Raw genomic sequence first — 23,619 nt, 5'->3', positions numbered from 1 at the left:
TCAATCCGGCCAATAACCAACCCATCAGTCTACTTCTAATCATCACATTGTGATGGAAGACTGTTATCAAATGGTAGTTGTTCAATTTGGAATCCGTCAAGACCTCTCAACACCAGACTTCATTATAGCTTTGGTTCAAACATGAACAAAAGGGCTGAATTCCAAAGCTGAGATGAGAGTGAATGTCCACGACATTAAGGCAACATTTGACCCAGAGTAACATCAAGGAGCTCTGTTAAAATTGACGTCAATGGGAATCAGGGGGTAAACTATTCACTGGTTGAAGTCATTCTTTGCAGAAAAGATGGTTGTGGATGGTAGAGGCCAATCATCTCAGCCCAGGATATCGTTGCAGGGCTTCCTCAGTGCAGTGCCCTTGGACCAACCATCTTCAGCTGCTTCATCAAGGACCATCCCTCCAACGTAAGTTCAGAAAAAGGGATGCATGCTGATAATTGCACTTGTTCAATTCCATTCACAATTCCTCAGAAACTGAAGCAGTATACGCCCACATGCAGCAAGATCTGGACAACATCCTTGCTTTGGTTGAATAGTGGCAAGTCATACTGGTGCCACCAAGTACGAAGCAATGATCGCCTCTAAGAAGAGAGAAAATTCTAACCACATCCCCTTGACATTCAGTGGCATTACAATCATTGAATACCGTACCATCAACATCTTAGGAATCACCACTGACCAGAAATTAAATGAACCAGCCACATAAATACTTTGACTAGGTATTCTGCAGCGAATGACTAATTTCCTGACTCCCCAAAGCTTTTCCACCACCTACAAGGCACAAGTCTGGTGTATGATGGAATACACTCCACTTGTCTGGATAATTGTAGTTCCAACAACACTCAAGCAGCTCAACACCATCCAGGACAAAGTAGCCCGCTTGAGTGGCACCCTATTCACCACTTTTTTCACTCCCTCCACTACAGATGCACTGTATGTGCAGTTTGTGCCATGTACCATACGCGCTGCAGCAACTTGCCTAAGCTTCTTCAACAGCACCTCTCTGAAACCTGTGACCTAGGTGGACATGGGAAGCAGGTGCATGGGAACGCCATCATCTGCAAGAACCACACCATTCTAACTTTGAAATGCTGATTTCATTTGCAGCAGCTATAGCATGCTGCTTTCAGTTGGAAATTTCAAATAACTGAATATGCAGACAGAAGCAACAATATCTCCAAATTTTTAAAGAGGGTATATTTTCATTTATGAAATGCCCATGACGTTCAATTAACTGAACATTTTTCAGCTAGACGTGATGCCAGATAGTATCATGAGGTGTCACCTTCCAGGAGGTCCCACAGTGCTTCCATTTAAAATGAGATCAGGTCCCAATTCAGGAGTTACACATTCACTGTCTCTTGGTTAAAAACTGTGAAGTGTGTGGCAGTGTAAGAGTAGATTTCAGTAAGGCTTTGGCTACTTTAAAGTAAATTAATTGAATTCAAAATAAATATCTTCATCAAGCCCTTTTTAAGTATGGGTCTGTGAAGATGAACATTTTTCTTTGGTAAACTATAGTACAGGTATTAAATGCACAGCTCAAATTCTAATTCCATCAAAGTGAGAACAAAGATTAAAAAAAGACAATGATCAACATTAAAGACAGAGGGCCTGAAAGCCTTACCATGCGAACTTCTAGCCAGCGGTTGGCAGCTGTGAGGAACAAGGAGGCAATGTTGTTAGTGTCGGTGAGCTCCAGCAGCTGCTGCCTAAAGCGATTTTCTTCCCTGAAAATACAGCCATATAGATTCTATTGATAGGAGGTTTACTAGGTGTACATGTTGGGTGAAAATTAGGGAAATTAAGCATTCTTCCCCACAATATTTATTCAGCAACTAAAATTATTTATTCTGATTCTGCATTCAATTCAGAAATGCTATATTAGCTCACAGTAATCCTACCATTAAGCACAGCATGTAGTTGCTTTACACAGAGCACATACCCTCAGGTTCCATTCTTGGTCTGTGCTGAGTTAGTTGAGCTCAATCAGAGTGTACAATAGAATTTCTTGAGTTAACATCAATACCCAAATTGTTATACATACAACTGTCTCTTTTTAAGGTAAAATGGAGGAATGAAGGGGTTCATGCAACTTGCTCTGAATTTTGCCCAACAACGAGCCTTAGGTGGCTTGTTTGCAATGGAGACAGGGTCCAGCTTGATTTACTAGAAGGGAAGTGCTAGGTGTTCACACCTAGACAATGTATGAGCAGTTGTGTTGACCATAGGTACATTGTAAGGCCCGGATTGGTGTGGAGTTGTGGAGACTCTGCGTCTTAGCCAAAGTGGCGCTGGGATCCTGGATCTGGAAGTCCCACACCTATTCCCAACAGATCCTGTTTTGGCCGGTGAGGGTGAGGATGGGGCTGGGTGTGATTCATACATGGGGAAACCCAAACCCTGCAGGGCCAGTTGAGCTCATTGCTGAGTTCGAACAGACCTTGGTCCAGCAAAAATGGGATCTGTTTCCTGCTGTGTGTTGCTTACAATTTGTAAAATTAGATTTGAATATGCATAAAAGGTGAATAAGTTCTGTGGAACTGTCAAGCTGTCAAGTTATTTAAATCCCCTGCTCTTCAAATTTTGAAAGAAAAAGCAGCCTGTTGTGATTTCCAGTTGAAAAAAAATTGGTGTTTCGTTCAATAGCAGTTTGTTGAAATAAGCCTGAGGGCTTTCGTTATAGTATTATTACTGCTTGACTGCTTCTACAACTTTTCATTATTGCCATGGGGTGGAGAGGAATGTGAGGGATGCTGTAAATTCACAATTTGATTGACAACTTCAAGAGGTTATTAGGGATTAGATGTCTTTGATGTGGAGCTATGAATACTAATGTTTGTTTTTATACTGCATTAAGTACTTGAAGGAATTTAAACGCATTGAATGGTCTTTTATCAATGAGAGTGTTTTTATATAGTGAAGTCTGTAACAGATACTTAGAACTTTATTTCATTTTGGCATGGTTCCTGAGGTCTGCCCATGGTGGAAAATGGGTGGCTTGGCATAGAGTGTGTAAAGGCAAAGGGAAGACAGGGGCATATGTTGGCATGGAGGGTCTGAGTGTGCCCACTGGAAGGGTTGGGTGCATAGATTGGCCAAGGGGAGTACGTGGAGGGCTGAGGGCTAAAGGACCTAACTACCTCTACTGCAAATGGGACAAAGTTCCAGAGTGCAGTGGTGGGCCTTTTAAACAGCTCGCATTTCTACCTGGATACAAGACCTGTGTGATTTACTTTCCATGGAGATGAGCCTTGAGAGGGGAAATGTCCATAGAAAGCCATTTTAGTATTGGGTTACGGAGTTCCCAAGATATTATTGATCGTTACATAGACAAGTCTGTCTGCAGCCATCTGAGAGACAGAAAACCGGAAATACAGGCAGTCAGTCCTGTATCTAAAGCAGAGAAAATGCTGACTCTCTTGCAGGTAGGAGCCCATGCTCAGATTGAAGAGACCGAGTTTATGAGGATTTAAAGGAGGCTGGAAGATTTGCCGCGCTTGGGCTAGAGGGAAGGAATCCACAGTGTAATCCTGACAGTGAAAGTCATACTGGGATTTGAGGTTTCCCAGCTAGGAAAGGAAAAAGGAAGCAGGCCATTGGGAGCGGAGATTGGCTTTGGACTGGTTCTGGGAGAACAATTTGTCCACTTAAGAGACAGAGCAAAGCAGAGCTGTGGCATCAGATTGTCAGTTGTATTAAAAGTCATATGGGGAATTCTTTTCTGTAGTTCAAAGTATAAGTTGCCTACCAACAAGTGGTCAGTCAATGTTGCTCTCAATTAGTTTGTTATAGTGAAAGCCTTTAAACTTGAAATCTTGTGTGATACTTTCAGTCAGTCACTGGAAATTCATTTTTTTAAAAACAAGTTATCAGTCTATACGGAGTTCATAAGAAACTAAAGGAGCAAGAAAGCTATTAGACAACCTTGCTGCTCCTGATGATGAGCCAATGGCAATGTTGACAAATGCACATGGGTGGTTGTCTGAGGAAGAGAAGTGGCTTGGCTGGGATACTGTCCATGATCAAATGGCATATAAACATTTATAGTTTAGGCTAACAGGTAAAAGCTAAGTTCTTGGTGAAACTGCACTCTATCAGGAATCAGTGCCTTCAGGAGGGAAACTTTAAAAAGCCATAGTCAAAAGAAAGTTCATTTGTCAAATATTCCTCTAATATTCTGGAGCTTTCCTTAAATGCCTTACAGGATTAGTGGATATTTATCCATGCCAGATGGACTTCACCCTAAGGTCTTGAAGGAAGTGGCTGGTGAGATAGTTGATGCACTGGTTTTAATTTTCCAAAATTCCCTAGATTTGGGGAAGATTCCATTAGATTGGAAAATAGCAAATATAACTCCTCTATTCAAAAAGGGAGGGAGACAGAAAGCAGGAATTGATTACAAAAGTAGGGAGGTTATGCTTCAGTTGTACAGGACATTGGTGAGACCACATCTGGATTATTGTGTACAGTACTGGTCTCCTTATTTAAAGAAAGATATAAGTGCATTAGAAGCAGTTCAGAGACAGTTTACACGACTAATACCAGGAAGGGAGATTTGTCTTATAAGGAAAGGCTGGACAGGTTAGGTTTGTATCCATTTGAGTTTGGAAGATTAAGAGTTAATTAAGACTTAAGGTGACTTAATTGAAACCTTTAAGATCGTGAGGCGTCTTGACAGGGTGGATGTGGAGAGGATGTTTCCTCTTGTGGGAAATCTAGAACTAGGGGGTCACTGTTTAAAAATAAGAGGTCGCGCTCACTTAAGATGGATGAGGAAAAATTTTTTCTCTCAGAGGGTTGTGAGTCTTTGGAACTCTCTTCCTCAAAAGGCAGCGGAAGCAGACTCTTTGAATATTTTTAAGGCAGAGCTTGATAGATTCTTAACTAACAAGGGGGTGAAGGGTTATCTGGGGTAGGCAGGATTGTGGGGTTGAGGTCACATTCAGATCAGCCATGAACTTAATGAATGGCAGAGTGATCTCGAGGGGCCGAGTGGCCTATTCTTGCTCCTAATTCGTATGTTTGTATCTATGTTTGTGTGCCTATGGTACAATGTACAATCAAACAGATCATTCACAGTCTGTGTTTTGGTCTACAAGGGAGTCAAGGGTTATGGGAGGCAGGCAGGAAAGTGGAATTAAGGCCACAAACAGATCAGCCATGATGTTATTGAATGGTGGAGTAGGCTTGATACTAGAGGGCCAAGGGTCTAGTGAGAAAGAGGAGTTGAAGGAAATTAGCATTACTAAAACAATAGTGCTGGAAAAATTAAAGGGACTGATAAATCCCCACGGCCTGATAATCTATATCCCAGGGTGCTAAAGGAGGTAGCAATGGAAATAGTGGATGTGTTGGTTGTCATCTTCCAAAATTCTGTAGATTCTGGAACAGTCCGGGCAGATTGGAGGGTGGAAAATATAACCCCACTATTTAAAAAAGGAGGGAGGAAGAAAACAGCGAATTACAGGCCGGTTAGCCTGACATCAGTAGCAGGGAAAATGCTAGCGCCTATTATAAAGGATGTGATAACAGGAGAATTAGAAAATATCAATGGGATTAGACAAAGTCAATTTATGAAGCATTTATGAAAATGAATGCATGTTTGACAAACCTGCTGGAGTTTTTTGAGGACATAGCTAGCAGAATAGATAAGGGAGAACCAGTGTACTTGGATTTTCAGATAGCTTTTGATAAAGTTTGGTAAAATTAAAATTTGGTAAAATTAAAACACATGGGATTGGGGGTAATATATTGGCATGGATTGAGAATTGGCTAGCAGACAGGAAACAGAGTGTAGGAATAAATGGGTCTTTTTTGGGGTGGCAGGCGGTGACTAGTCAGGTACTACAGGGATTCGTGCTTGGGCCCCAGCTATTCGTAATATATATCAATGATTTGGATGAGGGAACCAAATGTTATATTTTCAAGTTTGCTGATGGCACAAAAACTGGTGGGAATGTGAAAGATGAGGAGGGTGTTAAGGTGCTTCAAGGCAATTTAGACAGGTTGAGTGAGTGGGCAAATACATGGCAGATGCAGTATAACATGGATAAGTGTGAAGTTATCCACCTTGGTAGGAAAAACAGAATGGCAGAGTATTATTTAAATGGTGATAGATTGGGAAATGTTGATGTACAAAGGGACCTGGGTGTCCTTGTACACCGATCACTGATAAAGCAAATATGCAGGTGCAGCAAGCAGTTAAGAAGGCAAATGGTATGTTGGCCTTCATTGTGAGAGCACTCAGGTACAGGAGCAAGGATGTCTTACTGCAGCTATACAGGGCATTGGTGAGACCACACCTGGAGTTTTGGTCTCCTTACCTAAGAAAGGATATACTTGCCATAGAGGGAGTGCAGCAAAGGTTCACCAGACTGATTCCTGGGATGGCAGGATTGTCGTATGAGGAGAGATTGGGCCGACCAGGCCTGTATTCACTGGAGTTTAGAAGAATGAGAGGAGATCTCTTTGAAACATATAAAATTCTGACAGGGCTGGACAGACTGGATGCAGGGATGATATTTCCTCTAGCTGGGGGGTCTAGAACAATAAGTTACAGTCTCAGGCTATGGGGTAGACCATTTAGGACTGAGATGGGTGGGGAACCTTTGGAATTGTCTATCACACATGGCTGCGGAGGCCAAGTCACTGAATATATTTAAGAAGGAAATAGATTTCTGGATTCTAAAAGCGTCAAGTGGTATGGGGAGAGTGCGGGAGTAGGGCATTGACACTGAGGATCAGCTATGATCATACTGAATGGTAGAGCAGGCTCGAAGGGCTGAATGACCTACTCCTGCTTCTATTTTCTATGTTTCTATGATAGGCCAAATAGCCTACACTTGCTCCTATTTCTTATGATCTTATGAGTGAGATTTTTGTCATTCCATGTTTCTTGGGTTTATTGTTGTTTATTCATTCAAGGGATGTGGGCTTTGCTGGCTAGACTAGCATTTATTGCTCATCCCTAGTTGCCCTTGAGAAGGTGGTGGTGAGTTGCCTTCTTGTACTGCTGCGGTCCATGTGGTGTAGGTGCACCTACATTAATGCTAGGGAGGGAGTTCCCAGATTTTGACCCAGTGACAATGAAGGAATGAAGATATATTTCTAAGTCAGGATGGTGAATGGCTTGGAGTCCGGGAAGAGTGTCCTGCAGTCAGCATCGTGGTGAAGCAGTCTGGGAAAAATGTCCTGCAGTCAGCATCGCGGTGAAGCAGTCTGGGAAGAGTGTCCTGCAGTCAGTTCTTGTTGAAAATAACAAGAGTGACATCACAAGACAGTGTGAGAGAGCGGCGGAGAGATCAGAACCAGCACAAGTGTGGGGAAGCTTCAAAACATGACGTCAGCACAAAGGTGAGAGCTGATTGGTGAATAGTGGGTAAGTGTCTTTCTCCAGTTTTTTTTTCCAGTTTAACATAGATTAAACTAAGGAAAGGTAAGGGTTCTAGTTTTTTTATAAAGTACATAAATAATTTAATGTTTTTTTTTTACTGTATTTAACTTAAAGTAAGGGTTTTTTTTCAACTAGAGGCATGGTAAGGCAGCTCAGTCCCATGTTATGTACTGCCTGCAACATGTGGGAAGTCCTAGATGCTCCTTGTGCTCTGACCGACCACGTGTGCAGGAAATACCAGCAGCTACAGCTATTTGAGCTCCGAGTTTTGGAGCTTGAGCCGCAGTTGGAGGCACTGAGGTGCATCCGCAAGGCTGAGAGTTTCGTGGTAGCACGTTTTTAGACGTGGTCACCCCACAGCTTACGGAAGTGCAGACAGAGAGGGAATGGGTGACCATCAGTCAGAAGAAAGGTGTCAGACAGGTAGTCAGGAAATCCCCAGGGTGCATCTTGCTCATGAACCATTTTTCTATGTTGGAAAATGGTGAGAGTGACTGTTCCTCTGGGGAATGCAGCCACGCTCATGGCACTGTGAGTGGCTCAGCTCACAGTGGGGGAGGAAAAAGAGGGGACGAGTAATAGTGGTAGGAGACTCATGGTACATATTGGTACCAATGACATAGGTAGAAAGAGGGATGAGGTCTTGCAAGCAGAATTTAGGGAGCCAGGAAACAGATTAAAAAAACAGGGCCTCTAAAGGTATTAATCTCTGGATTACTTCCGGTGCCACGCGCTAGTGAGTATAGAAATAGGAGGATAGTCCAGATGAATGCGTGGCTGGAGAGATGGTGCAAGTCAGTGCGCTTTAGATTTCTGGGACATTGGGACCGTTTATGGGGGCGGTGGGACCTGTACAAGGTGGACGGGTTGCACCTGAACTGGAATGGGACCAACATTCTTGTGGGGAGGTTTGCTAGTGCTGTTGGGGAAAGTTTAAACTAACTTGACAAGGGGATGGGACCCTGAGAAGAGGATCAGCACAGGAAGATGCACAGCAAAAATTAGAAGAGAGAGCAAGTGAGTCTGGAAAGCATAGAAATTATAGGCCAGTTAAGGCACAAGGGAGTTTGGCAAGGTTGGATGGTATTTATTTTAATGCAAGGAGTCTGACGAATAAGGCAGATGAGTTGAGGTCACAAATTAACCCATGGAAGTAAGATGTCATTGCTGTCACAGAGACATGGCTGAGAGAGGGGCAGGATTGGCAGCTCAATATTCCAGGATATAGAATCTTCAGGCAAGAAAGGGAAGGAGGTAAAAGAGGAGGGGGTATCGCAATATTGATCAAGAAATCAATTACAGCAGTAAATCTCAGAAGGCTTTTCAAATGAAGCCATATGGGTAGAACTGAAAAACAAAAAAGGAGCAATCACATTGCTGGGAGTGTACTATAGGTCCCCAAACAGTCAGAGAGAAATAGAAGAGCAGATATGTAGGCAAATTTCAGAGAAGTATAAAAGGGTAGTAATAGTGGGGGATTTCAACTTCCCCAACATTAACTGGGTCAGTCATAGTGTGATAGGTTCAGAGGAAGCAGAGTTCTTAAAAAGCATCCAGGAGAGCTTTTTAAGCCAGTATGTAGAAGGTCCTACAAGGGAAGGGGCGGACCTGGACTTAATTTTAGGGAATGATGCCGGGCAAGTGGTAGAGGTATCAGTGGGAGGGCATTTTGCAGATAGTGATCATAATTCCTTTAGCTTCAAAGTTGTTATGGAAAAGGACAAGGATGAGCCAGAAATCAGAGTTCTAGATTGGGGGAAGGCCGATTTTAATAAGATCAGGTATGATTTGGCCAGAGTGGACTGGGAGCAGCTACTTTTAGGTAAATCGGCGTCAGAGTAGTGGGACCCATTCAAGAAGGAAATAGGGAGAGTACAGGGCCAACATATTCCAGTAAAGAGAAAGGGTGGAACCAACAAATCCAGGGAACCCGGAATGTCGAGGGATATACAGGATTGGATAAAGAGAAAAAGAGAGGCTTGTGGCGGACACTGAGGGCTCAAAACAGCAGAAGCCCTACAGGAGTATAGAATGTGTAGGGGGAAACTTAAAAAGGAAATTAGGAGAGCAAAAGGGGGGCATGAAAAAACATTAGCAGGTAAAATAAAGGAAAATCCAAAGTTATTTTACAAGTACATTAAGAGTAAGAGGATAACTAGGGAAATAATAGGGCCCATTAAGGACCATAGTAGTAATTTGCGTGTGGAGCCGGAAGACGTAGGTAGGGTTCTAAAATGAATACTTTGTGTTGGTGTTCACAAATGAGAGGGACGACGTGGGTATGGAAATGAGGCAGAAGGACTGTGATATAATTAAAGAAATTAGCATAGAAAGGGAAGAGGTTCTAAATGGTCTGGCAGGCTTAAAAGTAGAAAATTCTCCAGGCCCAGATGAAATGTATCCCAGGCTGTTGAGTGAGGCAAGGGAGGAGATAACAGGGGCTCTGGTAATATTTTTCAATACCTATCTGGCCACAGAAGAGGTGCCAGAGGACTGGAGGACAGCCAATGTGGTACCGTTATTCAAGAAGGGAGGAAGGGATAAACCAGGGAATTACAGGCCAGTCAGTCTAACCTCAGTGGTGGGGAATCTATTGGAAGCAATTCTGAGGGACAGAATTAACCTACACTTGGAGAGGCATGAATTATTCAAGGACAGTCAGCATGGTTTTATTAAGGGGAGGTCATGTCTGACCAATTTGACTGAATTTTTCAAAGAGGTGACCAGGTGTGTAGATGAGGGCAATGCATTTGACATAGTCTACTTGGATTTCAGTATGGCTTTTGATAAGGTCCCGCATGGGAGACTGATAATGAAGGTAAGAGCCCATGGGATCCAAGGCAATTTGGCAAATTGGATCCAGAATTGGCTGAGTGGCAGGAAGGAGAGGGTGATGGTCGAGGGGTGTTTTCGTGACTGGATGTGTGTGTCCAGTAGGGTTCCACAGGGATCGGTGTTGGGTCCCTTGCTGTTTGTGCTATATATAAACGATTTAGACTTGAATGTAGGAGGGTTGATCAGTAAGTTCGCGGATGACATGAACATTGGTGGAGTGGTAAATAGTGCGGAGGATAGCCTTAGATTACAGGAGGATATGGGCTGATCAGTGGCAAATGGAATTTAATCCAGATAAGTGTGAGGTGGTGCACACAGGCAGGACAAACAAGGCACGGGAATACACGATAAATGGAGGATCAGGGGGACCTTGGTGTGCATATCCACTGGTCCCTTAAGGTAGCGGGACAGATAGATAAGGTGGTTAAGAAGGCATATGGGATACTTGCCTTTATTAGCCGAGGCATAGAATGTAAGAGCAGGGAGGTTATGCTGGAACTGTATAAAACACTGGTTAGGCCACAGCAAGAGTATTGCGTTGAGTTCTGGAATCCACATTATAGGAAGGATGCGATTGCACTAGAGGGAGTGCAGGGGAGATTTACCAGGATGTTGCCTAGGCTGGAGAGTTTTAGTTATGAGGAGAGATTGGATAGACTGCGGTTATTTTCCCTGAAGCAGAGGAGATTGAGGGGGGACATGATTAAGGTGTATAAAATTATGAGGGGCATAGATAGGATAGATAGGAAGGAACATTTCCCCTTGGTGGAGGGATCAATAACCAGGGGTCATACATTTAAGGTAAGTGGAAGGAGGTTTAGAGGGGATGTGTGGAAGAATTTTTTCACCCAGTGGGTGGTGGGAATCTGGAACTCACTGCCTGAAAGGGTGGTAGAAGCAGAAACCCTCATAACATTTAAGAAGTATTTGGATGTGCACTTGCGATGCCATGGCATACAAGGCTATGGGCCTAGTGCTGGAAAATGGGATTAGAATAGTTAGGTACTTGTTTGACCGGTGCAGAGTCGATGGGCCGAAGGGCCTTTTTCTGTGCTATAGACGTCTTTGACTCTGTGACTCTAGGTAGGAGAACTTCCAGGTGGTGGTGTTCCCATCTATCTGTTGCCCTTGTCCTTCTAGATGGTAATGATCATGGGTTTGGAAGATGCTATCTACAGAGTCTTGATGAGTTTCTGCAATGCATCTTGTAGATGGTACACACTACTGCTACTTTGTCAGTGGTGGAGGGAGCAAATGCTTGTAGAAAGGGTGTAAATCATGCGGGCTGCTTTGTCTGGATGGTATCCAGCTTCTTGAGTGTTGTTGGAGCTATACTCAACCAGGCAAGTGAAGAGTATTCCATCACACTCCTGGCTTGTGCCTTGTAGATGGTGGACAGGCTTTGGGGAGACAGGAGGTGCATTACTCGCCGCAGGATTCCTAGCCCCTGACCTGCTCTTGTAGCCACAGTATTTACATGGCTAGTCCAGTTCAGTTTCTGGTCAATGGCAACCCCCAGGATGTTGATAATGGGGGTTTCGGTGATGGTAATGCCATTGAATGTCAAGAGGTGATGTTTGGATTCTCTCTTGGAGATAGTCATTGCCTGGTACTTGTAGGGTGCAAATGTTGCTTGCCATTTGTCAGCCCAAGTCTGAATGTTGTCCATGTCTTGCTGCATTTGGATATGGACTGCTTCAGTATCTGAGGAGTTATGAATGGTGCTGAGCATTGTGCAATCATCAGCGAACATCCCCACTTCTGGCCTTATGATGGAAGGATGGTCATTAATGAAGCAGCTGAAGATGGTTGGGCCGAGGATACTACCCTGAGAAGCTCCTGCAGTGATGTCCTGGAGCCGAGATGACTGACCTCCAACAACCACAACCATCTTCCTTTGTACTAGGTGTGACTCCAACTAGTGGAGAGTTTTCCCCTTATTTCGATTCATTCCAGTTTTGCTCGGGCTCCTTGATGCCACACTTGGTGAAATATGGCCTTGATATCAAGGGCAGTCACTCTCACCTCACACTGGGGTTCAGTACTTTTGTTGATGTTTGAACTAATGGGAGGATTTTTCCCCCGTCAGGTGGGCTCGGTGGGAGCGGTTGGGAAGCTGACTGCCGCCCGCGATCAGGGCCAGACCGCAATTTCACCCTGGCGGTCCAATTAAGGCCCGCCCAGCGTTTAATGCAAGCAGCAAACTTTGTGCATGCGCGCGGGTATGCACTGGAAATGATCCCTGAGGCAGCTTTGTGAACAGTGTAAGACATTAAAAATAAAGATTTTGAAAATGTTATAAAACATGTCCCCGTCACATGAGCAGGGACATGTTATAAATGAAATTTAAAAATTTTTATTTTATTTTTATTAGCTGTTGAAAACCTAATCCTGCCCGTGGATGAGGTTTCCTAAAATATGCAAAGCCCGCTTGGCCTTTTTGCCAGCCTGCCAACCCTAAGGTTGGACGGGCAATGAAAAATTTCTTTCAATTACCTTTTTAATGGCCTTAATAGGCCTTTTAATTGTCGTTGGACACACTGCCAACTCTGGCACTTACCCGCCGACTGAAATATTGCACACGTGCGCGATGAAGTCGGGATGCTTGCTGACGACATCGCGCGTCATTTTATGCTTGGTCAGATCGGGCGTGTACCCGCCCACCTGCTGAGCTAAAAATTCAGCCCTAAGATTGTAATGATGTCAGGAGCTGAGTGGTCCTGGCTCAACCTAAACTGAGTGTCAATGAGCACGTTATTGCTAAGCAAGTGCCGCTTGATAGCACTTTACTGATGATCAAGAATAGACTGATGGGGCGGTAATTGGCAGGGTGGTACTTGCCCTGCTTTGTGTGTACAGGACTTAACTGGGCAATTTTCCACATTGCTGGGTAGATGCCGGTGTTGTAGCTGTACTGAAACAGTTTGGCTAGGGGCGCGGCAAGTTCTGGAGCACAATTCTTCGGTGCTACTGCCAGAATAAGTATCCAGTGCCTTCAGCCATTTTGTAATATCATGTGGAGTAAGTAGAATTGGTGGAAGGCTGGCATCTGTGATGCTGGGGACCTCCAGAGGAGGCCGAGATGGATCATCCAATTGGCACTTGCCACTCACACGATGGGCATCATCGAGAATGGGGATATTTGTGGAGCCTCCTCCTCCAGTGACTTGTTTAATTGTTCATCCCCATTTGCGGCTAAATGTGGCAGGGCTGCAGAGTTCAGATCTGATCCATTGGTTGTGGAGTCGCTTAGCTCTGTCTATCACTTGCTGCTTATGCTGTTTGGCACACAAGTAGTCCTGTGCTGTAACTTCACTAAATTGACAACCCATTTTTAGGTATGCCTGGTGCTGATCCTGGTATGCCCTCCTGCACTCTTCATTAAACCAGCGTTGATCCCCTGGCTTGGTGTTAATGGCAGAGTGGGGAAATGCCAAGCCATGAGGTTATAGATTGTGGTTGAGTACAATTCTGCTGCTGCTGATGGCCCATAGTTCCTCATGGTTTCCCAGTCTTGTATTGTTAGATCTGTTTGAAATCTATCCCATTTAGCATGGTCGTAGTGCCACACAACACGATGGAGGGTATTCTCAATGAGAAGATGGGAATTTGTCTGCACAAGGACTGTGCAGTGGTTACTCCTACCGATACTGTCATTGACAGATGTATCTGTGGCAGGCAGGTTGATGAGGATGAGGCCAAATATGTTTTTCCCTCTTGTTGGTTCCCTCACCACCTGTCGCAGACTCAGTCTAGCAGCTATGTCCTTTAGGACTCGGCCAGCTCGGTCAGTAGGGGTGCTATCATGCCACTCTTGGCGATGGACATTGATGTCTCCTACCCAGAGTAAATTCTGCACCCTTGGCACCCTCAGTGCTTCCTCCAAGTGTTGTTCAACATGGAGGAGCACTGATTCAGCAACTGTGGGGACTCAATATTTGGTATTCAGCAGGAAATTTCCTTGCCCGTGTTTGAATTGATGCAATGAGACTTGATGGGGTCTAGAGTCAAAATTGAGGACTCCTAAGGCAATTCCCTCCCGACTGTATACCACTGTGCCACCACCCCTGCTGGGTCTGTCCTGCTGGTGGGACAGGACATACCCAGGGATGGTGATGGTGGTGTCTGGGCTATCGTCTGTATGGTATGATTCCGTGAGGATGACTGTGTCAGGCTGTTGCTTGACTAGTCTGTGAGACAGCTCTCCCAATTTTGGCACTAGCCCCCAGATAAGGAGGACTTTACAGGGTCGATAGGGCTGAGTTTTCCTTCGTCGTTTTTGATGCCTATTTTGATGCCAGGTGGTCCGTCCAGTTTCATGCCTTTGAGACTTTGTAGCAGTTTGATACAACTGAATGGCTTGCATGGCAATTTCGGAGGGCGTTTAAGAGTCAGATTGCTGTGGGTGAGAAGTCACATGTAGGCCAGGCCAGGTAAAGGTGGCAGATTTCCTTCCCTAAATGGCATTCGTGAACCAGATGGGTTTTTACAACAATCGACAAAGGTTTCATCAATAGACTTTTAATTCCAGATTTTTATTGAATTCAAATTCCACCATCTGCTATGGCAGGATTCAAACCTGGGTCCCCAGAGCATTACCCTGAGTCTTTGGATTACTAGTCCAGCAACAATACCACCACACCACTGTCTCCCCAATGCCACAATGATATCCTGGAACATTAGAAGGTACAGGATTGTAAAAGATCATAAGTCTTTTCATAAAAGTTCATAAAATAGCATTCAATGTTTGCTCTTTTACATTCCTCGATTTCCCAACACTAAATGGTAGATTTTGATTTTCACCACCAGAGCACTAATGTGGTGACAGATTTCATACCCTTCATAGGTACTGCTGCATATGTGCTTTTTTAATTTTCTGAACAGCAAACTGATTAAGTCTATAGTTAGATGAGGCTAGATATGCATTATTATTTTACAGTCATTGAGTAAAGATGTGGAGCAACAATTATAGCAAAAATCTCATTTTAGCTTAATTTACAATCACTTCTAGCAGCAAAATAAATATATCACCACACTGCTCATGGACAAAGTAAACCTTTCTTTTGGCCTGATCTTATTACCAAATCAAATCGAGACAGGCTCTGGACTGATTTTCTCCTTAACTGGCCTAGGACCAAATCAGCCTTTCTCAGCAGTCTGTTAATTACACAGAACATGCATTTTGTTCATGTTCCCTTTCTGGAGAGGCAGTTGAAAGCTTGACCTCTGACACCCAGTGGGACTTGGGATGGGGTGTATACATCGGAAGAGTTTTAAATAAGTGAGGCCATCGAAGAGACGATAAGAATGGCTAAGTCTTTAGGTGACAAATCTTGAGGCTTCAATAGGAGATGAGCTGAAACAGGAACAGTGCCAGGTGCTGTCTTACCTTTAGGGGCCGTGTCTTCAGCTATTTAGGCCCCTTCCTTCCTTAATTTCTTCTGCATTACAGATTACCATAAATGTTTGTCTGTTGAAGCTTCCTTGCATGTTGAATGCTGGCAATCAATAAAGATTCAGGAGATTTGCTGCTAGTTCCCAATTACGAATGCTCAGTTTGAGTTCCATTAGGGCCACTTAGCTCCTGACTTCATTACAGCTTTGGTCCAAACAAATACAAAAGAGCTCCATTTCACAGAAGAGGTGGGAGTGTCTGCCTTTGATATCAAAGCAGTATTTGCCCAAGTGTTCCATCAAGTATGCCAGCAAAATTGAAATCAATGGAAATCGGGGGGAAACTCTCAACTAGCTGGAGTCATAGCAGGCACAAAGGAAGATGGTTGTGGTTATTGGAGGCTGATCATTTCAGCTCCAGGAAATTGCTTCAGGAATTCCTCAACGTTATCTCCTGAACCCAACCATCTTGCTTCTTTAGCAATGACCTTCACTCCATCAAAAGATCAGAAGAGCGGGTATTCATGGGGACGGGATTGGGGGAAAGACATGTTTCATGTATGCCTGGTTTACGGAGGCAGCTGGCCATATAAATCAACAGCTGCCTCCACTGAAGTGGGATATTGGTAGGCCATAAGTGTGCAGATTAGGGTTAGGCCAGGTAACAGCAGGTCTGAACTTTGTGGATTCATTTGGTACCCCTTTGGAGAAGTAAGGTACCCCTTTGATCTGGTCTCTGGACAACTTTGAGGAAGGTAAGATGCCCTTTGGTGGAAGTCAGCTGCCTTTGGTGGACATTACATACCCTTTGGGTAGGTTAGGTGCCCTTTGGAACTGTTAAAACTAGACAGATACATATTGAAAGTATGGGATTCAGGACATTGGAGATTTAGGACGGGGAGATTACTCAATCCTAAAATCATCATTTGCATGTTTAGACTTTTTTTTTGAGTGGTGGTTGCCTTCTACTTATTAGGTGGGAGTCAATTTGGACACATTGTACATGGAGTGAAAACCTGGTAGAATAGGATTCAGCTCCAAATACCGGCCGTTCACATAAATACTGTCACAATTTTGCCCTTCTCCATCCCACAAATTTGAAAGCCACATACACACTCCTTAGTAAAGTACAATCCAAAATTTATCAATTGTCTACAGGACTAATATTATCCCTTGATCAATAACTCTACAGGGTAACTGTGCCAAAAATAGTATTATGTAAAATTGGTCACAATTCATGATAGTAAATTTTACAAGAAGTACTAATATTCTACATTTTGATATTATTAGACTGGTTGTGTTATATTAATTCCCTACACGACAACAGATTCCATTCCTAATAGGCAGTTACCTGGATGTCACTCTGAAGTATATCTGGATGAAGTAACAAACAGCAGCAAGAGGATTATAGGGCACATTATTAATAGGTAACATTCTATACAACAAATTCTGGCAGAATAACAATGCCATTTTAACCTGAGTTTATATTGCTTTACCTCAAGGCTCGTATTGTGGTTAGACCCTCCACAGTCTCAGAAAAGTGGGATAATAGGGGAAGTTGTGTGCTGTCGTCCAATTGCTGGAGGTCTCTGCAGAAACAGGAGAATGAAGAGAATTCCATTGAAGTGTTAAAGATCTTATCCCACCGCTTCATTGACATGATGGACATTCTAATTCAGATGCACTGGAATATATTCTGATATACCCTCAGCTACAATAAGATTGTTAATTACTAACTTGAACATCTGAATTGTATGAAAGGTGCACATGTGGGATCAGAATATCCAATTTGTTCAATCAAAAAGGAAGAATTCAGAATTTACCAGTGATAATATTATTCATGAAACAAGGCCTTGTGGCGTAATGGGTAGTGTCCCTGCCTCTGAGCCAGAAGCTCTGGGTTCATGTCAAACTCCAGGACTTGATGTCCACGGAAAGTGTTTTCATAACATGGACTTACAACCTGTAAATCCTTCCATTACGTCCATCGCAGGCTGTAAGAGCGGGAGAGAGCCCTGGTCAGCCATGATTGATGTGGAGTGGCACTCCTCAAGTTACAGCTTCTGGTGTCAGGCTTGCAACCTGTACCAGGAAAAACTGGCTATGGAAACAGACATAAGCACATACTTTGTCTGCCTCATAAGCCACTAGGTGTGGGAAGAAAGAAGACTATTATACATAGTTATGAAATTCTTCTATTGCAATAAGGGATTGTGCTATTTCCGTTTTTGCATTTTGCTGATACAACAGGTGTGCTGGTAGTTGAGTTCCAATGTTTATACTTTGAATTTTAATGAGATATAAAATAAATTTGAGGGTAGTTTAATTTTCTTTAAGTGTATCTCACATCTCTCCACTTTGAAAATGCTCACAATAGGATTCAAGCATTAAAGCCACACACACCAAAACATGAAACTAGTGTGATCATTTTGTTCAATATCTCCAAAGAAAAAGATCGATCTGTATGGCAATAACAACTACTTGCATATATGCAGTGTTTTTAAACACAGAAAAGTCACATATAGCAGTGCAACTTCATGTTAGCAGAAAACATTTTTGACACCGAGCTATAGTAGGAGAGGTCAGGAAATACAATCAAAAGCTGGATCAAAGAGGTAGGTTCTTAGGAGCATTTGAAAAGAATAGAGTGAGTTAGAGAGGCAGAGATGTTTAGGAAGGTAATGCTAGAGCTTAAGGCCAAGGCACCTGAAAGCACAGCCACCAATGATGGAGTGATTAAAATCAGAGGGGCTCAAAAGTCTTGATTTGGAGGAGTGCAGAGGTCACAAAGATTTGTAGGGCTGGAGGAGGAGACACATAGGGAGAAGTGAGGCAATGGAGGGACCTGAAAACACGGATGAAGATATTAAAATTGAGGAATTGCTGGAAGAGGAGCCAGTGCATGTCAGCAAGCACAAGGGTGATGGGTGAATGAGATTTGGAATAGGTTAAGATACAGACAGCAGAGTTTTGGATGAACACAAGTTATGTAAGGTGGAAGATGGGTAGCCAAACAGGAGAGCATTGGAATAGTCAAGTCTGGAGGTAACAAAGTTATAGATGAGTGTTTCAGCAGAAGATGAGCTGAGGGAAGCCTGGGATCAAACAAAATAATGAAGGTGGAAGTAGGAAGTCTTAGAGATGATGTGGATCAGTAGTTGGAAATTCAACTCTGGGTCAAACACAACAAATGGTCTCACTCAGCTTAACACAGTTATCAGAGATGAAAACAGAGAACAGAGTTTCTGACAGGGACAAATGACAATGGTTGCATCCTCCCCAATATTTATTTGGAGGAACTTTCTGATCATCCAGTATCAGGTGTCAGACAAGGAGTGTGACAAATCAAAGTCAATGGAGGGGCTTAAGGAGGCAGTGATGAGATAGAGCAGAGTGTCAGCTGCATACATGTGAACCTCATGTTATGTTTTTGGATGATATCGCTGAGGGGTAGCATGCAGATGAGAAATGGAAGGGGGCCAAGAATAGATCCTTGGGGAACTCCAGAGGTGACAGAGCAAGAGTGGGAAGAAAAGCCATTGGAGATGATTTTCTGGCTATTATTACATATATAAGAATGGAACCAAGCTAGGGCAGTTCCACCCACCTGGATGACAGAGTAGAGCCATTGGAGATGTTAACTGTATACTGTAGTGGGAATTAACTGGGAATTTACTTAAGCACCTATAAGAATACAGATTAAAACTGTAGTTGTTGGGTTAGGAGGTGTATGCTTGTAATGCGTAATTCTAAATAATATAAAAAAGTGTGCAAAGAGTGGCTTCAGTTTCATCCTTCACCAGTTGATCTTGTATATCTCTCTATACAACAGCAAATTCAGTTCCTGATGGCAGTTACCTGGATGCTACTCTGAAGTATTTCTGAATGAAGTAATAAGCCACAGCAAGAGGAATAAGGGTGATGAGGAAGACAGGGGTCACATACGAGATCACAGCCAAGGCAGAGACACACAGAAGAGCTGATCGACTGAGACACTCCAGGGTGGCAGGAATGTGCTGAAAATAAAACACATGAAAGCCATCAATCCATGCAAAATCAAAAAGGGCAGAATTTCACCATCAGCCCCCATCCTTAAAATCTATCAATCAAAACAACTTATCACTTGAACAGTACTGTTACTATCGGTGAGGAATCAAGAATCTGACTGTGACAAGAAACTGAACATATGAGGTTGCTACTGAAAGATGACTGGGTATCCCTACTAATGTCAGATTAGCTTCCTCATAGAGGTATAGCTTCATTAAATCAAATCTATAGCACTTCTGCCGTGATGTTAGAAGCACTCAATGTTTAACAAAAATATTTTAGAAACAATAATCAAGAGAAAATTAGCAGCACTTGGACAAGCATAGACTAATAAAAGAGAGCCAGCAAAACATCGTTAAGGAGAAATTATGTTTGACTAACTTGTTTGTGATTTTTAATGAGGTAATAAAGTGTGGATGAGGACAGCTCAGTTAATGTTGAGTATATGGACTTTTAAAAGGCATTTGATAAAGTACCACATATTAAGTTTATTAGCAAAAGTGAAGCCCAAGGGAAATAAGAGGCAGTAGCAGCGTGGATGCAAAATTAAGACGCTTGTGAATGACCACTATTCAGACTGGAGGCAGATACACAGAGTTGTTGCCCAGGGTTCAGTACTCAGGTCACTGCTGTTTTTGATATACATTAATGAATTTGACTTGGAGGTACAGGGTACTATTTCAAAGTTTGAGATGACATAAAAGGAAGGAAACAATGAGGAAGATGAGAGAGGGTGTCGGAATGGATGGACAGAAGGCAGATAAATTCCAACAAAGAAAAGTGTGAAGTGACAATTTTGGCAGGAAGAATGAAGAGAGGCAGTACAAGCAAAATGGTACAATTTTAAAATGGGTGCAAGAGAGAGACCTGAGCATGTTGTATAGAAATCTCTGAAGGTTAACAATGCAGTTAATAGACAATATGGGATGCTGGACTTTATAAATAGAGGTATAGAATACAGAAATCTGGAAGTTATGCTAATCCAGGCTTGTTCAACCAGCAGCAGCTTGCGAAGCCCCTCTATATGGCCCTCAGAGCTACTGTTCAAAATGCCAGTAAGACAGGTAAGTGAAATTCAAGATTTTGCAAGGGGCTGCTCCTCCAGTCACATACTGTTCCTTTCCCACATTTGCTGCTGATAGGCTCATAGGTCTCCTTTTATCCTGAGGGGGTTGTGCCCATCCTTTCTTATCTGCTATCATCCTTCCCTGCAGATCCACCACAGAAATACAGCCTCAGCTGCTGGGAGAGAAGAAGGGTCTTTATTCCCCTTCATCTCACAAGGTGGATGATGATGAAGGTGAGGATACTATCCCAGGCAACACTTCCACTTGACTCAATCCAGCCCATCTTTCTCTGTCTCAAACATCCTAAAAGTTACTGCCTGTAGTACATGATTTCTCTCTCCCAGGTACCAGCTCAGAGACTTACACCTAGGGATATTAGTTAGGGGTAGTGAGGAATTGACACTGAGGGATTCACCTATAATGGTGCATCCAGAGGAGTGGAGAGTGGGAAATGCCCCTTTCCCCATTGAGGCTAAATACAAAGGTAACAATGGCTTCATAACTGTGGAACCTGAAACTCAGGAGCAAACACTTATAAAGGTTTCAGTAACATCATAGCCAGGTGAGGCTCTGAGGACAATCTCCCAGGATGTGCAGCTTTGATAGAAGGGACAGCTCTCCTTTGTGTCCACATCTCAGTAGCTTTGTGCACCTGGCAGGGACCAATACAACAAATGATACTGCATTGATCCCTGCATCCGGCCCCCAGGTAAGCGGCAGTCAGGGAACATAGCATGGATTGCTCAGTGGAGCCGCAAACCCAGAACGCAGTGGAAAGGTAGTCCAGCAGTCTGCCATCAGTTCTGCATTGACATCTCAACCTAGATTATGTGCTCAAGTGTTATAATAGATTTAACAACCTACAGCCTGTTAACTCTTCCGAGTTCCACTAACTGAGCTGAATAACATCACTTTTTTTCTGACTTGGAGCCAGATATTTACAAGTAATTTTCAATCTGTGGACATACCTCATTAAACAACAATTTTAAACTTTGAATGATTTTAGGTATTGTTTAATTACAGCAATCAGACTTTTTGCCCAGTCTAACAGAATTTCACTGTGACAACAGGTTAATACTGTGGACATGACATGTATATATGAAAAGCATATCGCTATGTAGAATATAGACATTTAGACAAAAGGCATTCAGCATTATAGTACATTCAGTTGCAGCAGCTGGGAGATAAATCTGGAGTCTCGCACGGGAGAGCTTTCAGGAATTGTAAAGTAAGCTGGTATTTCTGTGCCAATAACACACCACCTCAATCAAAACAAAACATTATGGAGAATTCAAATCAAAATCTGAGAAATGCTCTGATGCTTCGACATCGCAACAGTGTCACGGGTAATAAGTACATTTTTAATAGATTGGAAACATGAAGTTGGACAAAATGACAGATGAAAGACCTGCACCTTATAATTTATAATTAAGTTGCTGATCCATGCACAGAGACCATCTTAAATTAAAATAATCCAGGAGAAAGCCGTCCCTCTTTATTTGAATGTGAAAGAAAGGTTACACTATTACTGTCTCCATTCTACCATCTAAATCTTTGCAGGTCATCCTATTTACATCTTTACATCAATTCTTAACTACTGTAGGCTGTTGCTAGGTGGTAATTACTTGATCTTTACACCTTCACCTGTTGGAGTTTCATGATCATTCTGGCATAATGCAAGAAAATTGTCACAATAGGGGACTTCTGGAAAATTATAGAAGTGCCTTACCTGGTCAATGATATTAGTGTCTGCAGAAAATCGATTCAGTATGTTTCCAAGAGGGGTGGTTTCAAAGAACCTGAAGGAAAACAGGCGCCAATAAGGAATTTGCACTGAAGTTTCAGAGCTGATGGTTACTTTGCATTTTACAGTGCTCTACTTCATTCCCTTGACTTGCCCATAAGACTTATTTCTGCTACAATGCTCAGTTTGCATCTATTTGCAGTGATTTCTGGTGACTGACCAGCAGTATAATTGAGTCAGCAATTAGTTCTCAATAACGCTTAAATTACATGTTGTGAGACACTTGCCCATAACTCTAATTGTCCTAAGAGTGAAACTCTTGTGTAATTTCCCTTGTCACTCCTAGCTTCTAACTTCCTCATTTTTACCTTGTAGTGCCTGGTACATGAAGCAAATTACTTGCATGGATCAATTGTGTTGATTCCTTTTGGGATCAGGATTACCATTGCAATTTTTGAAAATTATCACCAGTAGCTATTTGTAACCAGCTATGCACTGACCAATTTATTTGTTTTAAAGTGTGAAATTCTGACAAGAAATAATAGCATTACTTTATCCGTCTGCCAGGAAACTCAGTGGTCTGCATCAAAGCAGATAAACCATTAGACTGAAGAAGAGCCATACGGACTCGAAACACTATCCCTGTTTCTCTCTCTACAGATGCTGCTAGACCTGCTGAGTTTTTCCAGAATTTCCTGTTTTTATTTCAGACTTCCAGCATCTTCAGTATTTTGCTTTTATATTAAACCATTATAGACTGTTGGCAGATTTAGAAAATTCCAGGTTCCCTAAGCTACCTACTTACTTCACATTTGGGCTCTCTAACTTTGGCTGAAAAACACTAGCAATTGCCGTAATGAGGTTCATAAGGAATGAAACTGGACGGACCAGCCAGCATCGACCTAGGCATCGTAAATGACAAGGGCAAACTCAGCCCTGTCAACACTGCAAAGTCCTCCTTACTAACACCTGGGACCTAGTGCCAAAATTGGGAGAGCTGTCTCACAGACTAGTCAAGTAACAGCCTGACATATCATCCTCACAGAATCATACCTTACAGATAATATCCCAGACACCACCATCACCATCCCTGGGAATGTCCTGTCCCACTGGCAGGA

At 42.9% G+C, this 23,619-nt stretch overlaps 1 protein-coding gene across 4 annotated transcripts in view; it reads right to left on the bottom strand.

The window, feature by feature from the left end:
* The window catches only part of abcc8 (ATP-binding cassette, sub-family C (CFTR/MRP), member 8), a 291,828-nt gene that overhangs the window by 27,462 nt on the left and 240,747 nt on the right, over nt 1-23,619 (bottom strand). For all 4 annotated transcript variants that reach the window (XM_078549123.1, XM_078549126.1, XM_078549124.1 and 1 more), the window contains 4 exons: nt 22,487-22,556; nt 19,502-19,659; nt 17,140-17,232; nt 1,646-1,748 (listed from right to left, as the gene is read on the bottom strand). In XM_078549123.1, coding sequence (XP_078405249.1) covers nt 1,646-1,748; nt 17,140-17,232; nt 19,502-19,659; nt 22,487-22,556 — 424 coding nt within the window. The remainder of the gene's footprint in view (nt 1-1,645; nt 1,749-17,139; nt 17,233-19,501; nt 19,660-22,486; nt 22,557-23,619) is intronic.

The sequence above is a fragment of the Cetorhinus maximus genome, chromosome 9, assembly GCF_964194155.1.
Source record: "Cetorhinus maximus chromosome 9, sCetMax3.hap1.1, whole genome shotgun sequence".
Taxonomy (NCBI): domain Eukaryota; kingdom Metazoa; phylum Chordata; class Chondrichthyes; order Lamniformes; family Cetorhinidae; genus Cetorhinus; species Cetorhinus maximus.
Note: the sequence above shows the minus strand (reverse complement) of the source record. Positions and strands in the feature narration are given on the sequence as shown.